Source organism: Colossoma macropomum, unplaced genomic scaffold, assembly GCF_904425465.1.
Source record: "Colossoma macropomum unplaced genomic scaffold, Colossoma_macropomum, whole genome shotgun sequence".
Lineage (NCBI taxonomy): Eukaryota > Metazoa > Chordata > Actinopteri > Characiformes > Serrasalmidae > Colossoma > Colossoma macropomum.
Genome location: NW_023494789.1, coordinates 32670457 through 32688105, shown reverse-complemented (window position 1 = coordinate 32688105; position 17649 = coordinate 32670457). Strand labels below are relative to the sequence as shown.

The following is a 17649-nucleotide window of genomic DNA, read 5'->3' as shown; positions in this document are numbered from 1 at the left end:
AAATAAACAAAGGGTGGTCTCTCACTTTTGCACAGTCTTATATACTGACATTGCTCCATTATTTCATAAGATACTGTGCCTGAATTATCATGGAGCATTCCTGGGAAACTGCAGCAACAGGCTGTTTACTTCCACAGATATTTTTAAAAAATTTTAAATCACAGTGTATTATTAAAACCGTAGTACAGACCTCATCTATTGGAACATGAGTGTGCGAGTGTGGCATAACAATAGCATGCCGTGGACATGAAATACTAAACCTATTTGCCATCAATGATAACTGAAGATCTGCTTCCTGCTTTCTTTCTGTCTATCTCTCTCCATGAAAAGTTCAGGCACTTGTCATTAGGATCTGTCTGTGAGATCGTGTGTGGTCTTTATTCAGTGACAACAGCCGTTAAAGCCACTTTTGTTGAAGCTCAACGCTCGACCCTCAGATTGAGACTTTAAGAGGGGCTGACAGGAGATTCAATAGCGCTCAGCATACAAACAGGTTAGCAGCCCAGAGAAAATGGCAGAGAATGAGGGGTTCTGAAATAGGCAGACACCAAAAAGCCTTTATACAGGGATAAAACAAGTAAGAGTGTCTTGGACACTAGAGAGCTAGTAGAACATGACTGGAAGAAACAACCAACCAAAAACCTGCCTGAAGAAGTCAAGAAGATGCAAGCAATTGGTCAATACGCTCCACACAAGGTTTGGTTTCTCAACAGTCAAGCTCCTTTTTATGAAAGGCTTTACCCACAACACAGAGCAAAGGGAGGATAAAAAATAACCAGCCAGTCAGAGAAGATGGGGGGAGGTGGTTACGGGGAGCGAAGATCAAAAGAGAAACAGAATGACAAAAGACAAAGAACGAGAAAAAAGCAAACGAATGAAACCCGTCATTTGCTTGACATTTCTCTTTGGTCCTGCTGCCCAAATTATCAAACAACAAACCGGCAGCATCCTGTGACAGAACTACAGCAGCTGCGCTCAGAGAGCGGAAAAGTACAATGAGATATCCTTAAGACAAGGCAGGCATAGGAATGGATAGTGTCGAAGAAGAGATAATACAGTGAGATAATATCACGGGCGGTGTGGTTCCCGTGGACAGTCTTAACATTTCCACAGCTTAGGAAGAAGAAGGCTGAAACAATACCTGTCAGACTCACTAAATATATGAGTATGATAGTCAGGCACCCAGAGATATGCCTGAAATATATGCCCAGCATGCCAAAGGAAATGTCACTGATACATTACATTTTAATGTTTATGCCTCTGCATGTCTTTTTTTAGCCCTGCTTCCCTTTTTATTTCTCTTAACGACATCTCTTTTTCCTTTTCAGAAACATTATGCGATCTATCACAGTAGTGGTAATGGTCATATGTGACTGTAAGTGGTTTCTTTTTGGTACAGTTATGACATCAATGCTTTAATCTCTCTGGAGTGCCAGGATGGGTTGCATATGGGAAACGGGTAATGGGGTAACTTCATCTAGTCAACAGAACAAGTTAACCCCTTCAAATAGCCAGGGCCTGCTGGTGGGCCCAAAGTTTTATTACACACATCTATAAGTTAAGAACAGCTCAGCCAGTCTGCACTGAAGTCCCTGCAGTTACTAAATAATAAGCCTTTGTATGTAATAAGCCTGGGATTTAAGGGGTTAATCTAGTCTACATTCTGTTATCTGTTATGTTTATCTGCTATTTGGGCAGCAGGAACAAAGAAAAATGTCAAGCAAATGATGACAGATTAAATTCCTTATCCTTAGCATGTAAGTCAGGGCATTTCTCTTCAGCACAACACAGAATTAATGCGCAGTGTGCAACAGTGCGCTGCCTGGAACCCTTTCTAGGTCATGCTGTTGGAATATTTACTGCTCTCTCTTGCACTGCCTGCCCTCATGACTGCTCTCTCTTTTGCATCGTCTCCCCTCATGACTCCTCTCATTTTGCACCATCTCCTCTCATAAATGAATTATATTCCTTTAATCTTCCTCAAGCTCTAGACACTACTTTTTGCTCTATTTTCAGCACTAGACTTTGATATTGTAGTCTTTTGGTACTAGACTGATGTCGATCTCTTTCTAGCATTACATTTTTGGTCTGGTCTCTCTTTGGTATTACACTCTAACGTTTATGTCCATATTAAAACTATATCACTAGATGATGATTTTCAGGTCTTCCCGCTTTAGATGCTAATATTCTCTAATTTAAGCCTCTATTTAGCATCTGACCCTGATATTTTGGTCTCTCTTTAGCCGTAGACTCTGATATTTTGGTCTTCCTTTGGCATTAGATTCTAATCTTCTTGTCTGTTTTTAGCGTTCAACTTCATTTCTGCAGTCTCTCTTTAACATTAAACTCTAATATCCAGGTCTCTTTTCAGCATTAGGCTCTAATAGTACTCAACTCTTTAGCATTAGACTCTAACATTCTGGTCTCTCTCTGGCACTTAACTTTGATACTGCAGTCTTTCTTTAGCATATAACTATAATACTCAGGTCTCTCATCAGCATTAGGCTTTAACAGCATTAGACTCTTTAGTGTGAATATCTGATATTCTGGTCTCTTTTTGATACTGGACTCTGATATTCTAGTCTCTCTTTAGCATTAGACTTTGATATTGTGGTCTCTCTTGAGCAACAGACTCTAATATGTTGGTCTATTTTTGGTTCTACACTGATTATATGGTCTTTTTGTAGCATCAGACCCTAATTCTGGTCTCTCATTGGCACTAGGCCATTATATTTTGCTCTCTGTTCAGAAAAAGACTCAGAAAAGTCTCTGTTTAAAATCAGACTCTGACATATTCTTCTCTCTTTAGCATTAGACACTTATATTCTAGTCTCTGTTTTGAATTAATAGTGATATTCTGGTCTCTCTTAAGCGTTAGATTAATATTCTGGTCTCTTTCTAGCATTAGATTAATATTCTGGTCTCTTTCTAGCATTAGATTAATATTCTGATCTCTTTCTAGCATTAGATTAATATTCTGGTCTCTTTCTAGCATTAGATTAATATTCTGATCTCTTTCTAGCATTAGATTAATATTCTGGTCTCTAGCAATACATAATGATATTCAGGTCTCTAATTAGCCCTACACTCTGATATTCTGGTCTCTCTCTAATGTCTAATATCTGGTCTCTCTTTAGCACTAGACTCTGATATTCCAGTCTCTCTTTAGCACAAGACCTTGATATTCCAGGCTCTCTTTAGTACTAGACTCTGCTGCAGTTCAGAAGCTGTATGGCTGGCAGCTTGCCCGCTCTAGTTGGCATCGTGCCACACCACACGCCAGCCTTAGAGCTCGAGGGCTCGACCGTTCACCCGCGCAGTCTTTGAGACACGTGTGCAATAAGCTCATACACACAGACAGACGCACGCGCTCACGCACACACACACAGATTGTCTTTAATGAAAGCTGTTGTTCTCTCTCCCTCTGCAAAATGCATGAGTGAGCCTGTATTAAAAGGAGCCTTGTGTTGTACACAGAGATAAAAGGCTTTACGCGTCAGACACACACACACACACACACACACACACACACACACTAAAGATAATAAAGGCCAATGCATTTCAATATCCCCAGTGAAAATTATCAAAACACATTTCATGAGGCACAAACGTCCTCTCGCACATTAGCACAAAAAATGCACATTTTTAGGACTGTGGCTTCAACACAGGAAAGCGGCATTCAAGATGAGCTTATGGCCATCAGCGTTAACTATAAACACATTAAAATATATACACAAATATGCACCCAAATACACTCACTGGCCACTTTGTTAGGTACACTTACCTTGTATCTGTACCCATTGTCCATTTTATCAGGTCACTTACCAAGCAGGTGCACTTTGTAGTTCTACAACTACAGACTGCAGTCTATCCATTACTCTGTATCATTTTTTAGCACCCCTTACCCTGTTTTTCATTTGTCAGGATCCTCACAGGACCACCACTTAACAGGTATTATTTGGGTGGTGGATCATTCTCAGCACTGCAGTGACACTGACGTGGTAGTGATATCTAAGTGTCATGTGTTGCACAGAGTGGATCAGGATCAGATCAAGTCAGTGACACTGCTGGACTGAGAATAGCCAAAGACAAAAAACATCCAGCCAATTGCATCCTGTGACCAGAAACTGACCACTGATGAAGGTCTAGAGGACAGCCAACACAAACTGTGCAGCAACATAGCAGCTATCGTCTCTAATTTTGAATCTACAATAGAGGTGCACTGATTTGGGAATTGTGAGCTGATATCTAACATTTGTCACATATATATGTGGGGATGCCGACACTGATACCAATGCTGATACATAAACATTCAAACAAACAAATCCATCAGGATTAGCATTACAGAGAAATATAACATTTATTTATCTAAGATTACACAGTACATTTATAAAATACAGACATTTTAGTGCAGTAGCCCATTATAGCTTTAAAGTTCTTCTGGAATACAATAAATATGTCATCAAGTATTGGTTTGAAATATCAATCAGATATAAACATTTAACCTATGCCAAGATTTTTTAATGCAAATATTTGCTGACACCAGTATGATACTGACATCACTGAGCATCCCTAATCTATATGGTGGACAAACCAGGCAGGCCTGTCTAATAGAGTGGACAGTAAGAGTACAGTACCATGCCACTGCAGTACTGAGAATGATCCACCAACCAGATAATACCTGCTCAGTGGTGGTCCTGTGGAGGGTCCTGACCATTGATGGCTATTGAAGACTCAAAACTATAAAGAGAAACAGGTGGACTACAATCTGTAATTATAAAACTACAAAATGCAACTAAATGCTAGTGGATCTGATAAAATGGACAATGTAGGTGTATGTAATAAAGTGGACAGTGAGTATATGCAGACAGACACACGCACCTTCTTGGCAGAGTTAATGCAGGTCATGTACTCCTTTGCCAGTGTGGAGCAGTGCAGAGTCTGGTGTCTGTTCTCCTTATAGCAGTTCAACACCTGAGACTGCAGCTCAGGACAGATGGGAACTGTATTCCTGGGCCTGAGAGAAAAGACAGAAAATCAATGTAAAAAGCCAAAAAATGAACTACAAATATGGCGACAGATAAGGTAATAGACAATCTGATGCAACTGTCAAGTGAATTGAGAGTGTCTGACACCATTCATTTATTGTTCTGACACAGTACCGTACCGATAACCAACATTTCTCTGTCTGGATCAGCCGTCTTTTTAGATTTATTACATAAATGCTGAGGCAATGTATCAAATGAAACATTATCAGGGGATTACGATCTTTTTACTATGAGATTATGATAGATTATTAACATTGGCTCTCACCTATTTCCATCAAATCTTAATAACACCTGTATTAATATTTGTTTTAAATGTGCAGAGCCATAAATGTGTACATTCATCCTGTATACTGGTTAACTGATGTATCATTATCCCACTACTAAATATTGGTCAGAGCCTAATATCAAACCAATATGATGCAATCTATGAACAAGCGCACATATCTATCCGGTGATTTGAAAGAGACAGTATATGTGACATTAGTTTTAATAGGTGGCAAAGCAAATTCCACCATTAACTGTGGTGTGATAGTGTTAACTGACTGAAAATAAAATCTATTGGGTGAAAACAATATGTCCTTGATAAAGTCTAGTACCCATTATGAACACTGTATCAAGTTCATTTCTATTATGTTCAAACAGGCCTCAACCATGAGTCATCAAGACGTACTTTGTACCAAGACTTAATGGCATGTGATGACTGATTCTTTAGTGATTTTTGGTCTTTAGCAAATTTCCTGTGTTAAAAAACATTGCACTACTCTACCTGAAAATATGAACATACATCATCCAGTAGATTCAAAATATTTAAATCCTTCATTTGTCAAGCATGTAATGGGTTTCAGCATTGCTCCAAAAGTGTTTTGTTGCCATCTTGTGGCAACGCTGCTTGCTTATTTCCAGTACCGCTGTCTGTTTTCGCACATGCAGAGACTGAGAAAGAAATAAGAGTAAGAGTTTACATGCACTGAGATTTCCCTATCAGATTTTTAGACCTTACTACGATCTAAGAAATCTGAGTATGTTGTTTACATGACCATTTAAATAATCAGACAACTGCAGAAATCCGATTATAATCTGATTATTGGATTATTATAGTTTATTGGTATGTGTTAACCATGCGTTACTGCTGTGTATTACATTATCTTGCTACATATATAACTAATAAAGTCTCTGATTCTCCCTGCTCAGATGTTTTGCCGCTGGTGTGTGTTTAACTGTTTTGGAGGTATTGACAAATTAATAAATGTTTCATTTTCTTTAAACTGGTTTAGGAATGCAATGTTGAGGCTGGAATGCAAGAACAGAAATGTTAAAATATCAGAGCAGAATTCTGTTTTAAACCCTCAGATAAAATACTGAAAATCGAAGTCCTGAGCTCTGAACTGGACCTGAAAATATATTGGAGTCCAAACATCTGTGATCTCTACTGAAAATTCTTCTGAATTTTGACATTTTTAATTATTTTCGAAATTTCATATACTGTTTTCATAACAAATTACATAATCAATATAACAATTTAAGTAAAAATAGCATCCTTGAAATATTTACATGAATTTTACAATTACTTAATTTTTTTAACGTTATAAAACTTTTTGTTTACTTATTTCAAAGTTTACAATTTAAAAAAAAAATCCTGATTTTTTAATGTGGTCTCCCCACTGTGCATGCATCATCACACCACTACTACTGGAGTTCATTAACATCACATCCACCATGGGTGTGGAGATGCTGGATCAGAATCTGGGCTGATACTACAGGATTACTGCAGCCAGCTGTGTCCTGGCACAAGATAAGCGGCGTTATACTCTGATGAAGGGTTTCATCTACTCACTCAATATTCTCTCATTCCACCTCAGTGGTGGGACAGTAGATGGAGATAACTGAGAGGGAGAGAGACAGAGTGTGAAAAAGTAAACGAAACACAGAATAGGAATGCTGGAGAGAGGGGCAAGAGCCAGCGAGATGAAATGAAATGTAGTGAGGAGCCTGAGAAACTATAAAGAGTGAAAAATACTTTCATAGCACTGTGTAAGCCTGCTGTGTGCATGTGTGAGCGCGCAGAAAATGGTGACCTTGCCTGCTGTAATGAATGTGTTTGCGTGAAGAGACAGCAGAGTATGTGCAGCCTAATTGGCTTCGGTTATCCATCTCTCTACTGACCACAAAGCCAGTGTGCTATGCAGCACAACTACACTCACACAAGCTCAGGCGTCAGATCTGTAACTGATGCCATTCTATTCACAGTTAGCTTGGTGACTCATTCCTTAACGCTGTATGAGGATACAGAGAATAGCAAATATAGAGAATGTGCAAGAAACGTCATGGCAACCAGCACAAACTCATCTTAGCCTGTTTTCAGTTACAGGCTTAAACTTTTAGTCAGATGCAGTTTAATGTGAAGGGTGTGCAAATGTGCGAGAAAGAGGAAAAGAAATGGAGAAGTCACAGGGAAAGTGAAGGGAAGGGAAGGAGAGAGAGAAAGAGAGAGAAAGATCCTCTGAGGAAACCCACTCAGAACCTCCCTGAACGTCTGGCTAAACCAGCCATCTATGTCACTGTTAATTAAAATTCTCATCAACGGCATTCTCTGTATTTCTGCCTCCCAGTGGTGCCTCTGGATTATGGATTAGGAGTGGAAGGGTTGTTACTACACTTACTTGATGTTGCCCTCAGCTTTAGTTGCTGCCTTGTTGTACATCTGTGATGTCTGCTGGTAGTATTCCATGTTCTAATAGAGAAAGAGAGAGAGAGCGAGAGAGAGAGAGAGCGAGAGAGAGAGAGAGAGAGAGAGAGAGAGAGAGAGAGAAAGGTTTCAAACTTTTCATGCATCCCCTTAAAAATGGAATTCCACCAAAATTTTATGAAGTCAAGGCAAAAACAGGCTTTTTATTTACTAACCGAAACCACCAGTGAACCCACTTGTCTTCTGAGTTTTTATATGTCATGCTGATAATGATAAAACAGTGGTAAATTTGAAAATAAATTTTATATGGGGACTATTTTGCCTCACAACACCCTTCATGTCCCTCTCCACAATGAATTGATTTTAAAAATAGGTCTTACACCAAAACCTTACGGCAAAACTATTGTAAAACCAAGTCTTTCATTCATAACCATTTTGTGTAAATAACTTTCCGTGAGGGAGCTTTTAGAGGCAAGCTTCAGACATCTGGTTCTTATCACCACAACTGTGAACAATTCTGACTTGATAAGTTTCTCGAGAACAGAGCATTTCACATCAAACCACTCTGAATGACTTTGTTTACAACTTAAACCATTTAATTATGCAGAAATGTTAAAAAAAAGAAAAATCAATGGAATTCCCCTTTAAGCCCCTTTAAAGTCACAGTTAAAAGCCATAGTGAAATTAAGGATGAATTAGCTTTTTGAAACACACAGATATTCTTTTCAAAACACACTTTCAATCCTTTTCATATTTAATTATGATTTGAAAATGACAATTGAAGAGTTTAAATCCAAAATGCATTACAGAGCACTTTCAATAATCCTGAATCTTTTTTTAATATATAAATTAGTGGGAATGGGCTTTATACAAACAAGAAATATCAATGCTATATTATGATTCATACTACTGTTATTAGAAAAATAAGAATGTGTTCTCCACTATACATCAGCTGTTACTAATGGATATACAGCATTTTGGAATAAAACTATTCAATTACTGTTGTGTATAAACTCTTATTTTGTGTGCACTTTGTTGTCTATTTGTCTTTTGTTGACATCAATACAAACAGAAATAAAGCGAGATGTGTAGAATCAAACTGAATATAAGTATAATTCTTCATATAAACTACGCAGTTAGTTGTATTATTATGCCACTACATTCAAACAGACAATAACTCTTCACTTTCAAGGGTCAGTATATTTTTTCCAACACTGTTAGAGCAGAAAGCTACTGCACAGTTTATGCTAATTTAAACAACTTTTCGAGACTCTCAGATGAAAAGGTATTGCTGCACCTTCTGTCTTAAGCGATGGAGGAGGAGGCTGCGGAAGACCACGGTTACAACCCTGTTAAATAAAGCCATTAAAGTGGGTCTGCGCCTCCATCAGCTCGTCACTGTAGCGCAGCAGAGTTTGTGAGCCGCAGTAAAGTTTTATCCAGTGAGACAAGCAGAGGCATTCAAACTGCAATTACTGCTCACAGAGAGAGAGGGAGAGAGAGAGAGAGGGAGAGAGGGGGAGAGAGAGAGAGAGAGAGAGAGAGAGAGACAGAGAGAGAGACAGAGAGAGAAAAAAAGATAGAAGAAATAGAGAGAGAGAGAGAGAGAGAGAGAGAGAGAGATACAAGAAACAAAGAGAGCGCGAGAGAGAGGGAGAGAGGGGGGAGAGAGAGAGAGAGAGAGAGAAACAGAAAAAGATACAAGAAACAAAGAGAGGGGGAGAGAGAGAGAGAGAGAGAGAGAGAGAGAGAGAGAGAGAGAGAAGAAACAGAAAAAGATACAAGAAACAAAGAGAGGGAGAGAGGGAGGGAGAGAGAGAGAAAGAGAGAGAGAGGGCAACAGAAAAATATACAAGAGACAAAGAGAAGAAGAGAGAGGGAAAGAGAGAGAGACAGAGAGAGAGGCAGAGAGTGAGAGAGAGAGAGAGAAAGAGAGAGGCAGAGAGAGAGAGAGGGAGAAAGCAGGACAGACAGAGAGAGATAGAAGAAAGAGAGAAGAGAGAGAATGGGAGCAGGAGAGAGACAAAGGGACAAACAGATCGATAGAGAGAGAGAGAGAGAGAGATAGTAAGAGAGTGAAAAGGTGAGAAACAGACTGCAGCGTGAAGCAGGTTATTCTGCCTCCATTTCACTTTATCTACTGAGCACATCACCCCATCAAACACATAACAGAGCCACATCAGCAGCTACAACTTCAACAGCTTTAACTATTGTGCGGCCGCTAAAGGTTTCTACTACGCGTTTCAGAGGAGCTGCCCCTCCTGATGTATCAGGGTCTACGTTTCAAAGTACTCTGTCAGACTGGAGAAGGTTTTCCAAAAGAAGTGACAAATGGTCACTTCTGACTGATTAAAATGAGCAAGCCCTTGGTTTTAAATAACGACCGTTTGCTCAATCATAATAAGAAAAGAAGCATTCGGTCAGATGAACACAGGAGCATGGAAAGAGGAAGGAGCGCTTGAAGAAAAGGTTTCTGTGCTACATTATAATGAAAAAAAGCATTCTTTGACCAAAGCATTTAATTTATTTAAAACCTTTCATAACCTACTAATGATGCATTGTAACCATATAACTAAGCAATAAATATATTCACGTTTATTAATGAATTACCATTTACATTCTGCATGGCATTTTTAGAGATCATTATTCTGGGGCTTGAATTTTTAATTTGCAACATCTTTATCATCACCCAGTCTCAACTGGCATATAAAACAATTAGAGCCAGGGTGCCACAAAACAGCCAGCACGCTGGCATTAAAATTTCACTCTCGGCCCTAATGCCAAACGCAGGTGGAAACGGCTGAGGCTATTTCATTCTGGGGGATAATTACTACCACTATTCCCAGTCGGAATAGTGAGTGAGCGATGGAGAGAAAGAAGAATAATTGAAGAAAAGAGAGCGAGAAAAACGCTGGGATCAGAAGCCATCATGCAAAATCTCGCCGTTAAATTCCCTCGGATTCTCAGTTAATTTTAACATTTCACACTCGCTGAGCTCATATAATCCTCCACTCTCACCTATTAGTCTCTGAAGGGGGAAATATGAGGAGAGTTCATTCCAGTGTCTCAGTATGGGAGCCTTTCTCTTGTTCATTTTCATCTCACTCCTCTACCCACATTTCCATCTCGACTCTTCTATCGGTCTAGTCTCTTGACCCTGGCTCTCCACTAAATTCTCGTTTCTCCTTATTACACCTCAGAACCAGCACCTGTGAACCCTCGCATGTTTTTCTGCAACTCTCAAGGCTAAAACGGATTAGCTGTAATCTTGAATGAACAAAAAGGCAACGATATCCCACCTCCAGCAAGACTGAATAAGACACAGACAGCAGTGCCAGGGTTTGGATATTGCTATTGCGTGTGCGTCTCCTTAATTAAATGGTGTGCCACCGCAGATGAAGTGGTTAGGCTGGTTTACAGTACCCCCCCCCCTCCCCCCCAAGCCTTCCGGAATGTTTATGTCGGATAAAATAAAAACGTACAATGCGTTTATAAAAAGTGGAATATGCAATGAGAACACGCCGCTATCTCTCCCCGAGGCTTAGGAATAAATGAATGCGAGATTGGAGTGGAGTGTCATGGATTGGTGGCTTAAGCTGGGTGTGAGGATGGAGGTGGAGGGTGTGAGGGGGAGCCCCTCACTCCTCTTGCCCAGGTAAAGTCTCTCTCACTGGGGGAGATATCCCTGCCACAGCTCCTCGTCTCCAAAAAGCCTCATCCGCAAGAGATAAGCCGCTGAGTCTGTTTTTATTACTGTCGCTTACAAATGCGCAAGTGCTTAAGAGAGCAGTCTGAATAGCGGTGACAAGCATATGAATGCATGCAGCAGTATATGCACTAACACACAGGTTTGTTTTTATACAGTGTTCAAATGTGGGGTCATACATAATGTCCCACTGCGTACTATGTATATGGAAATAGCTACACGTAATAAAATTATGACCCATATATTTTATAAGTAGGTAATGTGTGTATATATATATATATATATATATATATATATACACAGAGAGAAGGAGGGGATTATTACAGACAATCACTGAGTTCAGGAGTTTAAGCCACACCCATTGCTAACAAGTATATGAGGTGTGTAAAATGTTGTATTACTCACTACAGAGTTCCACACTGCCCCTGGAAGCAACATCAGCACAAGAACTGTGCGTTGGGAGCTTCGTGAAATGGGTTTCCACGGCCGAGCAGCTGCACACAAGCCTAAGACCACTATGCACACTGCCAAGTATCAGCTGGGTTGGTGTAAAGTGTGCCACCACTTGACTCGGGAGCAGTGGAAATGTGTTGGATGCCAAGAGAACACTACTTAGCAGAATGCACAATGCCAAAAATAAAGTTTGGCGGAGGGGGGATAATGGTCTGGGGCTGTTTTCAGGGTTTGGGCTCAGCCCCTTAGATCCAGTGAAGGGTAATGTTAATGCTACAGCACACAAAGATATTTTACACAACAGTTTGTGGCAACAGTTTGGGGATGGCCATTTCCTGTTCCAGCATGACCCCGCCCCTGTGGACAAACTGAGGTCCATGAAGACACAGTTTGACAAGACTGGTGTGGAGGAACTGAGCCTTGACCTCAACCCCACTGAACACCTTTGGGATGAACTGGAATATTGATTGTGAGCCAGGTTTTCTAAACCAGCATCAGTGTCTAACCTCACAAATGTTCTTTTGACTTACTGGGCACAAATTCCCACAGACCCAAAATCTTGAGGAAAGCCTTTCCAGAAGAGTGGAGGCTGTTATAGCCATAAAACTCCACATTAATGCCCATGGTTTTGGAAAAGGCTGTCCAACAAGCTTGTACAGGTGTAATGGTCAGGCGTCCACATGTTTACCATATAGTGTGTATAAAACTACCTTTATGTATTACGAATATGTACAATATGGATTACAAATACGCAAGCACTTATGTATATGTATAACATGTGCCACATGTACTATGCAAGTACCTTTGTGTATAAGTACCCTTGTGTATTAATAATATGTCCCATATGTATTACATATTTGTAAGTACTAATATGTAACGAGAAGTCCACTTAGTTCACTTACCAAATCAGAACATTTTGTCCTGAAAATGTACAAAAACAAACACTTTTTTGGACGATGAGACAGTGAATAAAAGCAATAAAAGTGTGGACAGAAAACTCAGAGATGACAGGAAGAAGACCCAGAAGGATTAGAGGGACGCGTATATATGTGTGTGTGTATGTGTGTGTGTGTGTGTGTGTGGATTACTCTCTATAGCAGAACTTAACAAAGAGTGTGCCGGATTAGCGTGTGTATGCTGAATCTTAAAAAGCCTGTGTGTTTGAGCTGTCGATCAAAACACTTTCTGCACACACACATAGCAGTGCGATGCACACGTGTCAACTGAGAGGAGATTAAAAGGCTTGCCTCAATAGAGCAAGGCATGGAAAGAGAGAGAAAACGGAAGAGAAGGAAAGAAAGAGAGATTAAAAAGGAAGTGTCTTCTTGCGTGATTCCATTTGCTTGTGTAAGCAAGAGCGCGCAGCAGAGTGTGTGTACCTGTATTGTGTGTGTGTGTTCATGTGTGAGTGTGACAGAGTGAAGGTGTGGACGAGGGATTGAGAGCGGGTACAAGCTGTTTGTATGTGTGTAATAAGATGGTAAGGAAGGCAGTGTGTGTGCTGAGGTAAATAGACTAGAAGGTGTCTGCTCCTAATAGGACTCAGAGCAAAGCTGCTGTCAAAACGTTTTTCTGTAATTTGACACAGCAATGAATTATGCGTGTTGAGTGGTGAGAGAGAGAGAGAGAGAGACAGAGATAGAGAGAGAGAGAGAGAGAGAGAGAGAGAGACAGAGATAGAGAGAGAGACAGAGATAGAGAGAGAAACAGAGAGAGAGAGACAGAGATAGAGAGAGAGAGGAGATGAAGCACTCCACAGAACTGTAGAATGTGAAAACCTGCACAATAACAAGTTTCAAACTGTTACAGTCATACGCAAAAGTTTGGGCGCCCTGGTCAAATTACATGCTTTCGTTGATTTTCTACGTGAAAATAAGTTACACATCCTCCACAGGGAACGAACTTATGCACATTTTAACCCCTTACCAAGCCATGGGACCACTGACGGGCCCAAAGTTTCATTACACACTTCTATAATCTAAGAAAAGCTCCATTAGTTTGCATCGAAGTCCCTGTAGTTACCGAATAACAAGCGTTGTAAAAAGCCTGGAATGTTAAGGGGTGATGTACTATTACAGTTTATTTGCTGAACATTAACATATTGGTTAGGAGTGGGGGGACATTTTTTTATTGTATGCTTTATTTCTCCCCCATAACATGTTAAATATGTTTGATATGTTAAATATGCAAGATTTAATGCACAATAGAAATTGTTCACTAAAATTTTCGGCAAAAATGCCATATTTAAGTGTGTTCTTTGTAGAGGATGTGTTGACCTATTTTCACTAACAAAAAAAAAAAACAAAACAACAAAACCTGTAAATTTGACAGGAGTGATCTAACCTGTATAAAACAATGAAGTTCAATCAAAAAGAGTGAAAATTATTAGTTCAATGCAGCTAAAGTGAATTCTCAGACACAAACGAACCCTAATCAAAACTCTAAAAGGGCCATATGTGTGCCCACACTTCAATTCATAACTATATAACTTACACACCAGTTTTATACTTTTTTCTAAGTAATAAGTCGTAAGATTCCCCAGCATGTTATTTTCTTGTTCAAAAATCACCCCTCCCCCTCCTACAATCACACATACAGCTTAAGACCAATTTTCTATTCTATTTTTGCCTTATTTGATTTTTGAACATTTATTATAAATCATTGATGAAAATCACATATTAAACAATAAGTACTGAGTAACAACACTTTTTGAAAAGTACTTCACCTCTGGGTTAGAAAGCTGTCAATGAAAACACATGCATTCGTGACACTGTTGGTGTGGGTTCAAGGTGACTTGTGTGCTAATAGCTGCCCCATGTGGAAAAATTTCAGACTTCTACTTGTCAGCAGTAAATGAGTGCATCTCAAAGTAATTTCCACATGCTTTAGATATTAAATATTAGATATTAAAAATATCACACTCTGGGAAACCCCCCAGCAGAGACAGTGGGAAATGTACTCTACCATAGCCTAGAGGCTTATTAATGCTCTGTAATGATCCACTCTTTTATCAGTAAAAGGGACAGAACATAGCAGAACATTGTTCTTTGAGTTTAATATTATTTAGTAGGGCTGAATGATTTGAGGAAAATATCTAACTGTATTTAAATGCAATTATTTTCTACAAATGAATTTCTAGTCCTGTTTTTTAGGCCAAGAAAACCAGAATATACACTTTTTTGGGCATGAGGCTTGAACGCAGAGTGTGTCAGATTACCAGCTAGGTGAGATGTGTGTAATGTCACATATCATCGTTGTCCAACGAAAAACAAGTATCTCCAAAATGCTAAGCTTACAGGAGAGGGCAAAAAACGTCTTTACTTTCAATGTAAGTTAATGTAAATACATTTCATTCCATGCAATTTTGAAGTATTTCTGTTGGTCTGTACATCATGAAATATTCAAGCAACGTAAAGAACAGCTGTTCAACTCAAATGATGTAGAAAAGTAAAAATTGACAAAAATGGAGATACATGTTTTTCTTTGGACAACGACAATATACAGAACAAGGGTGTTTCATTGCTTCTGATTGGTCTAACTCATCTACAGGCATTTCACAAGCTCTGTGTTATTTGGTTAAATTTCCTCATTTAAAACTTATTAAGACGAGATTGTTCATGAGGCATTCTATAATAAAAACTGCAGCTCTTGTGATTTGAAAATTGCACTCTTTGAAATTGTGATTTTGTTTTAAAAATGATTAATTTTCAACCCTATTATTTAGCAAGCTGTTTCAAAATAAATTATTTTTCTCCAGTTCTCTATCAGTTCTCCTTTCCAAAGATGGTGATCACCACCTTTGAAGCATCATCATCAGCTTACTTTTCAACCTGCACTGCCATATCACATTAGCCTAACAGAATCCCCCCTTACCACAAATGTACTCGATCAGCCAAGACATGTTTGGTGTCCAAAGTTTGCTTCTTTAGTTTAGAGCTACGAAGCTGAAGTACCTAATGAGTAATGAAGCTTACAGCTATGAGCACACAAACTTCATGCCTAAACACAATACAAATGTCTAAACAACTTGTATGTTGCTAAAAACAGTAGCAGCCATCTTGATGACTAAATTTTGTCTGTTCTTTTATTCATTTTTAAATATAATGGTATGTCAGATGGAATACAACGTGCAACCACATAAGCAAGTCTATTTGACGTTATGTAACAACAAACAGCTTGCAGTCTGAGGCAACTGTGTGATGATTTAGGCATGCATAATGTGTCAGAAACCACATAACCAAGTCTATCTGATATCACTTAACAACTAGACTGTGTTTGCACAATGCTAATTATAATTAATTGCTAATTCTATCACTTCTTGGCTACATTAACCCCCTCCTGTGTCTTAGATGATCAACTATGTTTTGGGTAAGACGGAAACTGTAAATCAGATTTTTGGCCAAACCATCACAATTGCATACATGGAAATGTGTGAAACTGTACATATCATAGCTTATTAATTTATAACTATATTGCTGTGCATAACTGTACATTGGAAATAGTACAACAGTAGTGTATATTAATGTGTATGTTGTGTATGTGTGTATATATTTAGAGACTAATGTGTATATATAATTTTTTTCTTTCTTATATTTTTTGTATTTAAGTTCTATAAGGGGGCTATGATTTTCACTCACCTTTACTCCTGTGTAAATGTGATGTGACAGTAAAGGTGATTTGATTTGACTTTGGTGTTTTCACAGTAAGAGAAAGCTCTACACTGAAATCCACTGTTTTGGATTAGGACTAGGCTTAATCTAAGACTGCAAATCATATCATGTACATGCACTGATAAACTTTGTACAGTTTACCACACAAAACACTCGAGAGAAAGGAAGCTCTATTGTTTTTTGAGAGGAAATTCTATTGTCTCTCTTGACTCTCTGTCCCATTTCTCTTTTCTTTTTTGATCTCTCTCTCTCTCTCCCTCTTTGAGTAGCGCTAACTGTAGCGTTTAAACGGTTTACTCACACGTTAAATACCCCGGAATGCTGCAGGGTGATAAGGGAGCGCAGGAGCAGCGGTTATGAAGGTGCGGAAGAATGAACAAGAGGGGGGAAAAAAGAAATAAAACCAAAACAATTCAGCTGCCTGAGTCTGAGTTAATTCACTGTGCAAATAGAGCGGCAGCCTGGTGGCTCTCAGTAGCCAATATCTCTGCTCCATTTCACTCCAGTACTGCAAAACACACTTCACGACAAGCTCTCTCTCTCTCGCTCTCTCTCTCTTTCTCAGAGGAATGAGGTGAAGGGAAGAAAGGCTAACACTGTCTGAAATAAAATCTTACTCCATGAAAAGGAATGAAACACATGACATGCGTGGCTTCAAAGAGAGGGGAAAAAAATGAGCCGTCATACTGTTCTTGATGTTGCAAAGCTTTTGGCAAAGCAGAGAAGTCTGCCCAGAAGCAGCCAAAAAATAGCTTAATGTTCAAATACCAATGTACAATGTACAAATAATTAGCAGTGAATAATTTAACAACATACAGCACCTTTTATTTGACTGTTTATTATTAGGTTCAACCCACAGGCATAAAAAGCCCCCCTCAGGCTACACATCCAATTCCGTAGCAAACCCTTTTAGTATATTTTTATTTTACCCTCAAATCAGTCACAGCCATTTCCTGTTGCTTTTTCTCCATCTCGGCACAGCAGCCCAGTGTGTGTGTGAGTGATGGTGAAGGCCACACACTCCTCCTCACACGGATATGCAGCCTGTCACTGCATCTGTTTGAACAATTGTCCACACAGGACTGC

At 39.2% G+C, this 17649-nt stretch overlaps 1 protein-coding gene across 3 annotated transcripts in view; it reads right to left on the bottom strand.

Annotated features, from left to right (window-relative positions):
- Nucleotides 1-17649, bottom strand: part of chchd6b (coiled-coil-helix-coiled-coil-helix domain containing 6b) — a 44530-nt gene that overhangs the window by 4115 nt on the left and 22766 nt on the right. For 2 of the 3 annotated variants that reach the window (XM_036571018.1, XM_036571020.1), the window contains 2 exons: nt 7709-7779; nt 4882-5017 (listed from right to left, as the gene is read on the bottom strand). In XM_036571018.1, the coding sequence (XP_036426911.1) occupies nt 4882-5017; nt 7709-7779 (207 nt within the window). Of the gene's footprint in view, nt 1-4719; nt 4741-4881; nt 5018-7708; nt 7780-17649 lie in introns of those variants that run through there. The other variant, XM_036571019.1, reaches the window with a different exon arrangement.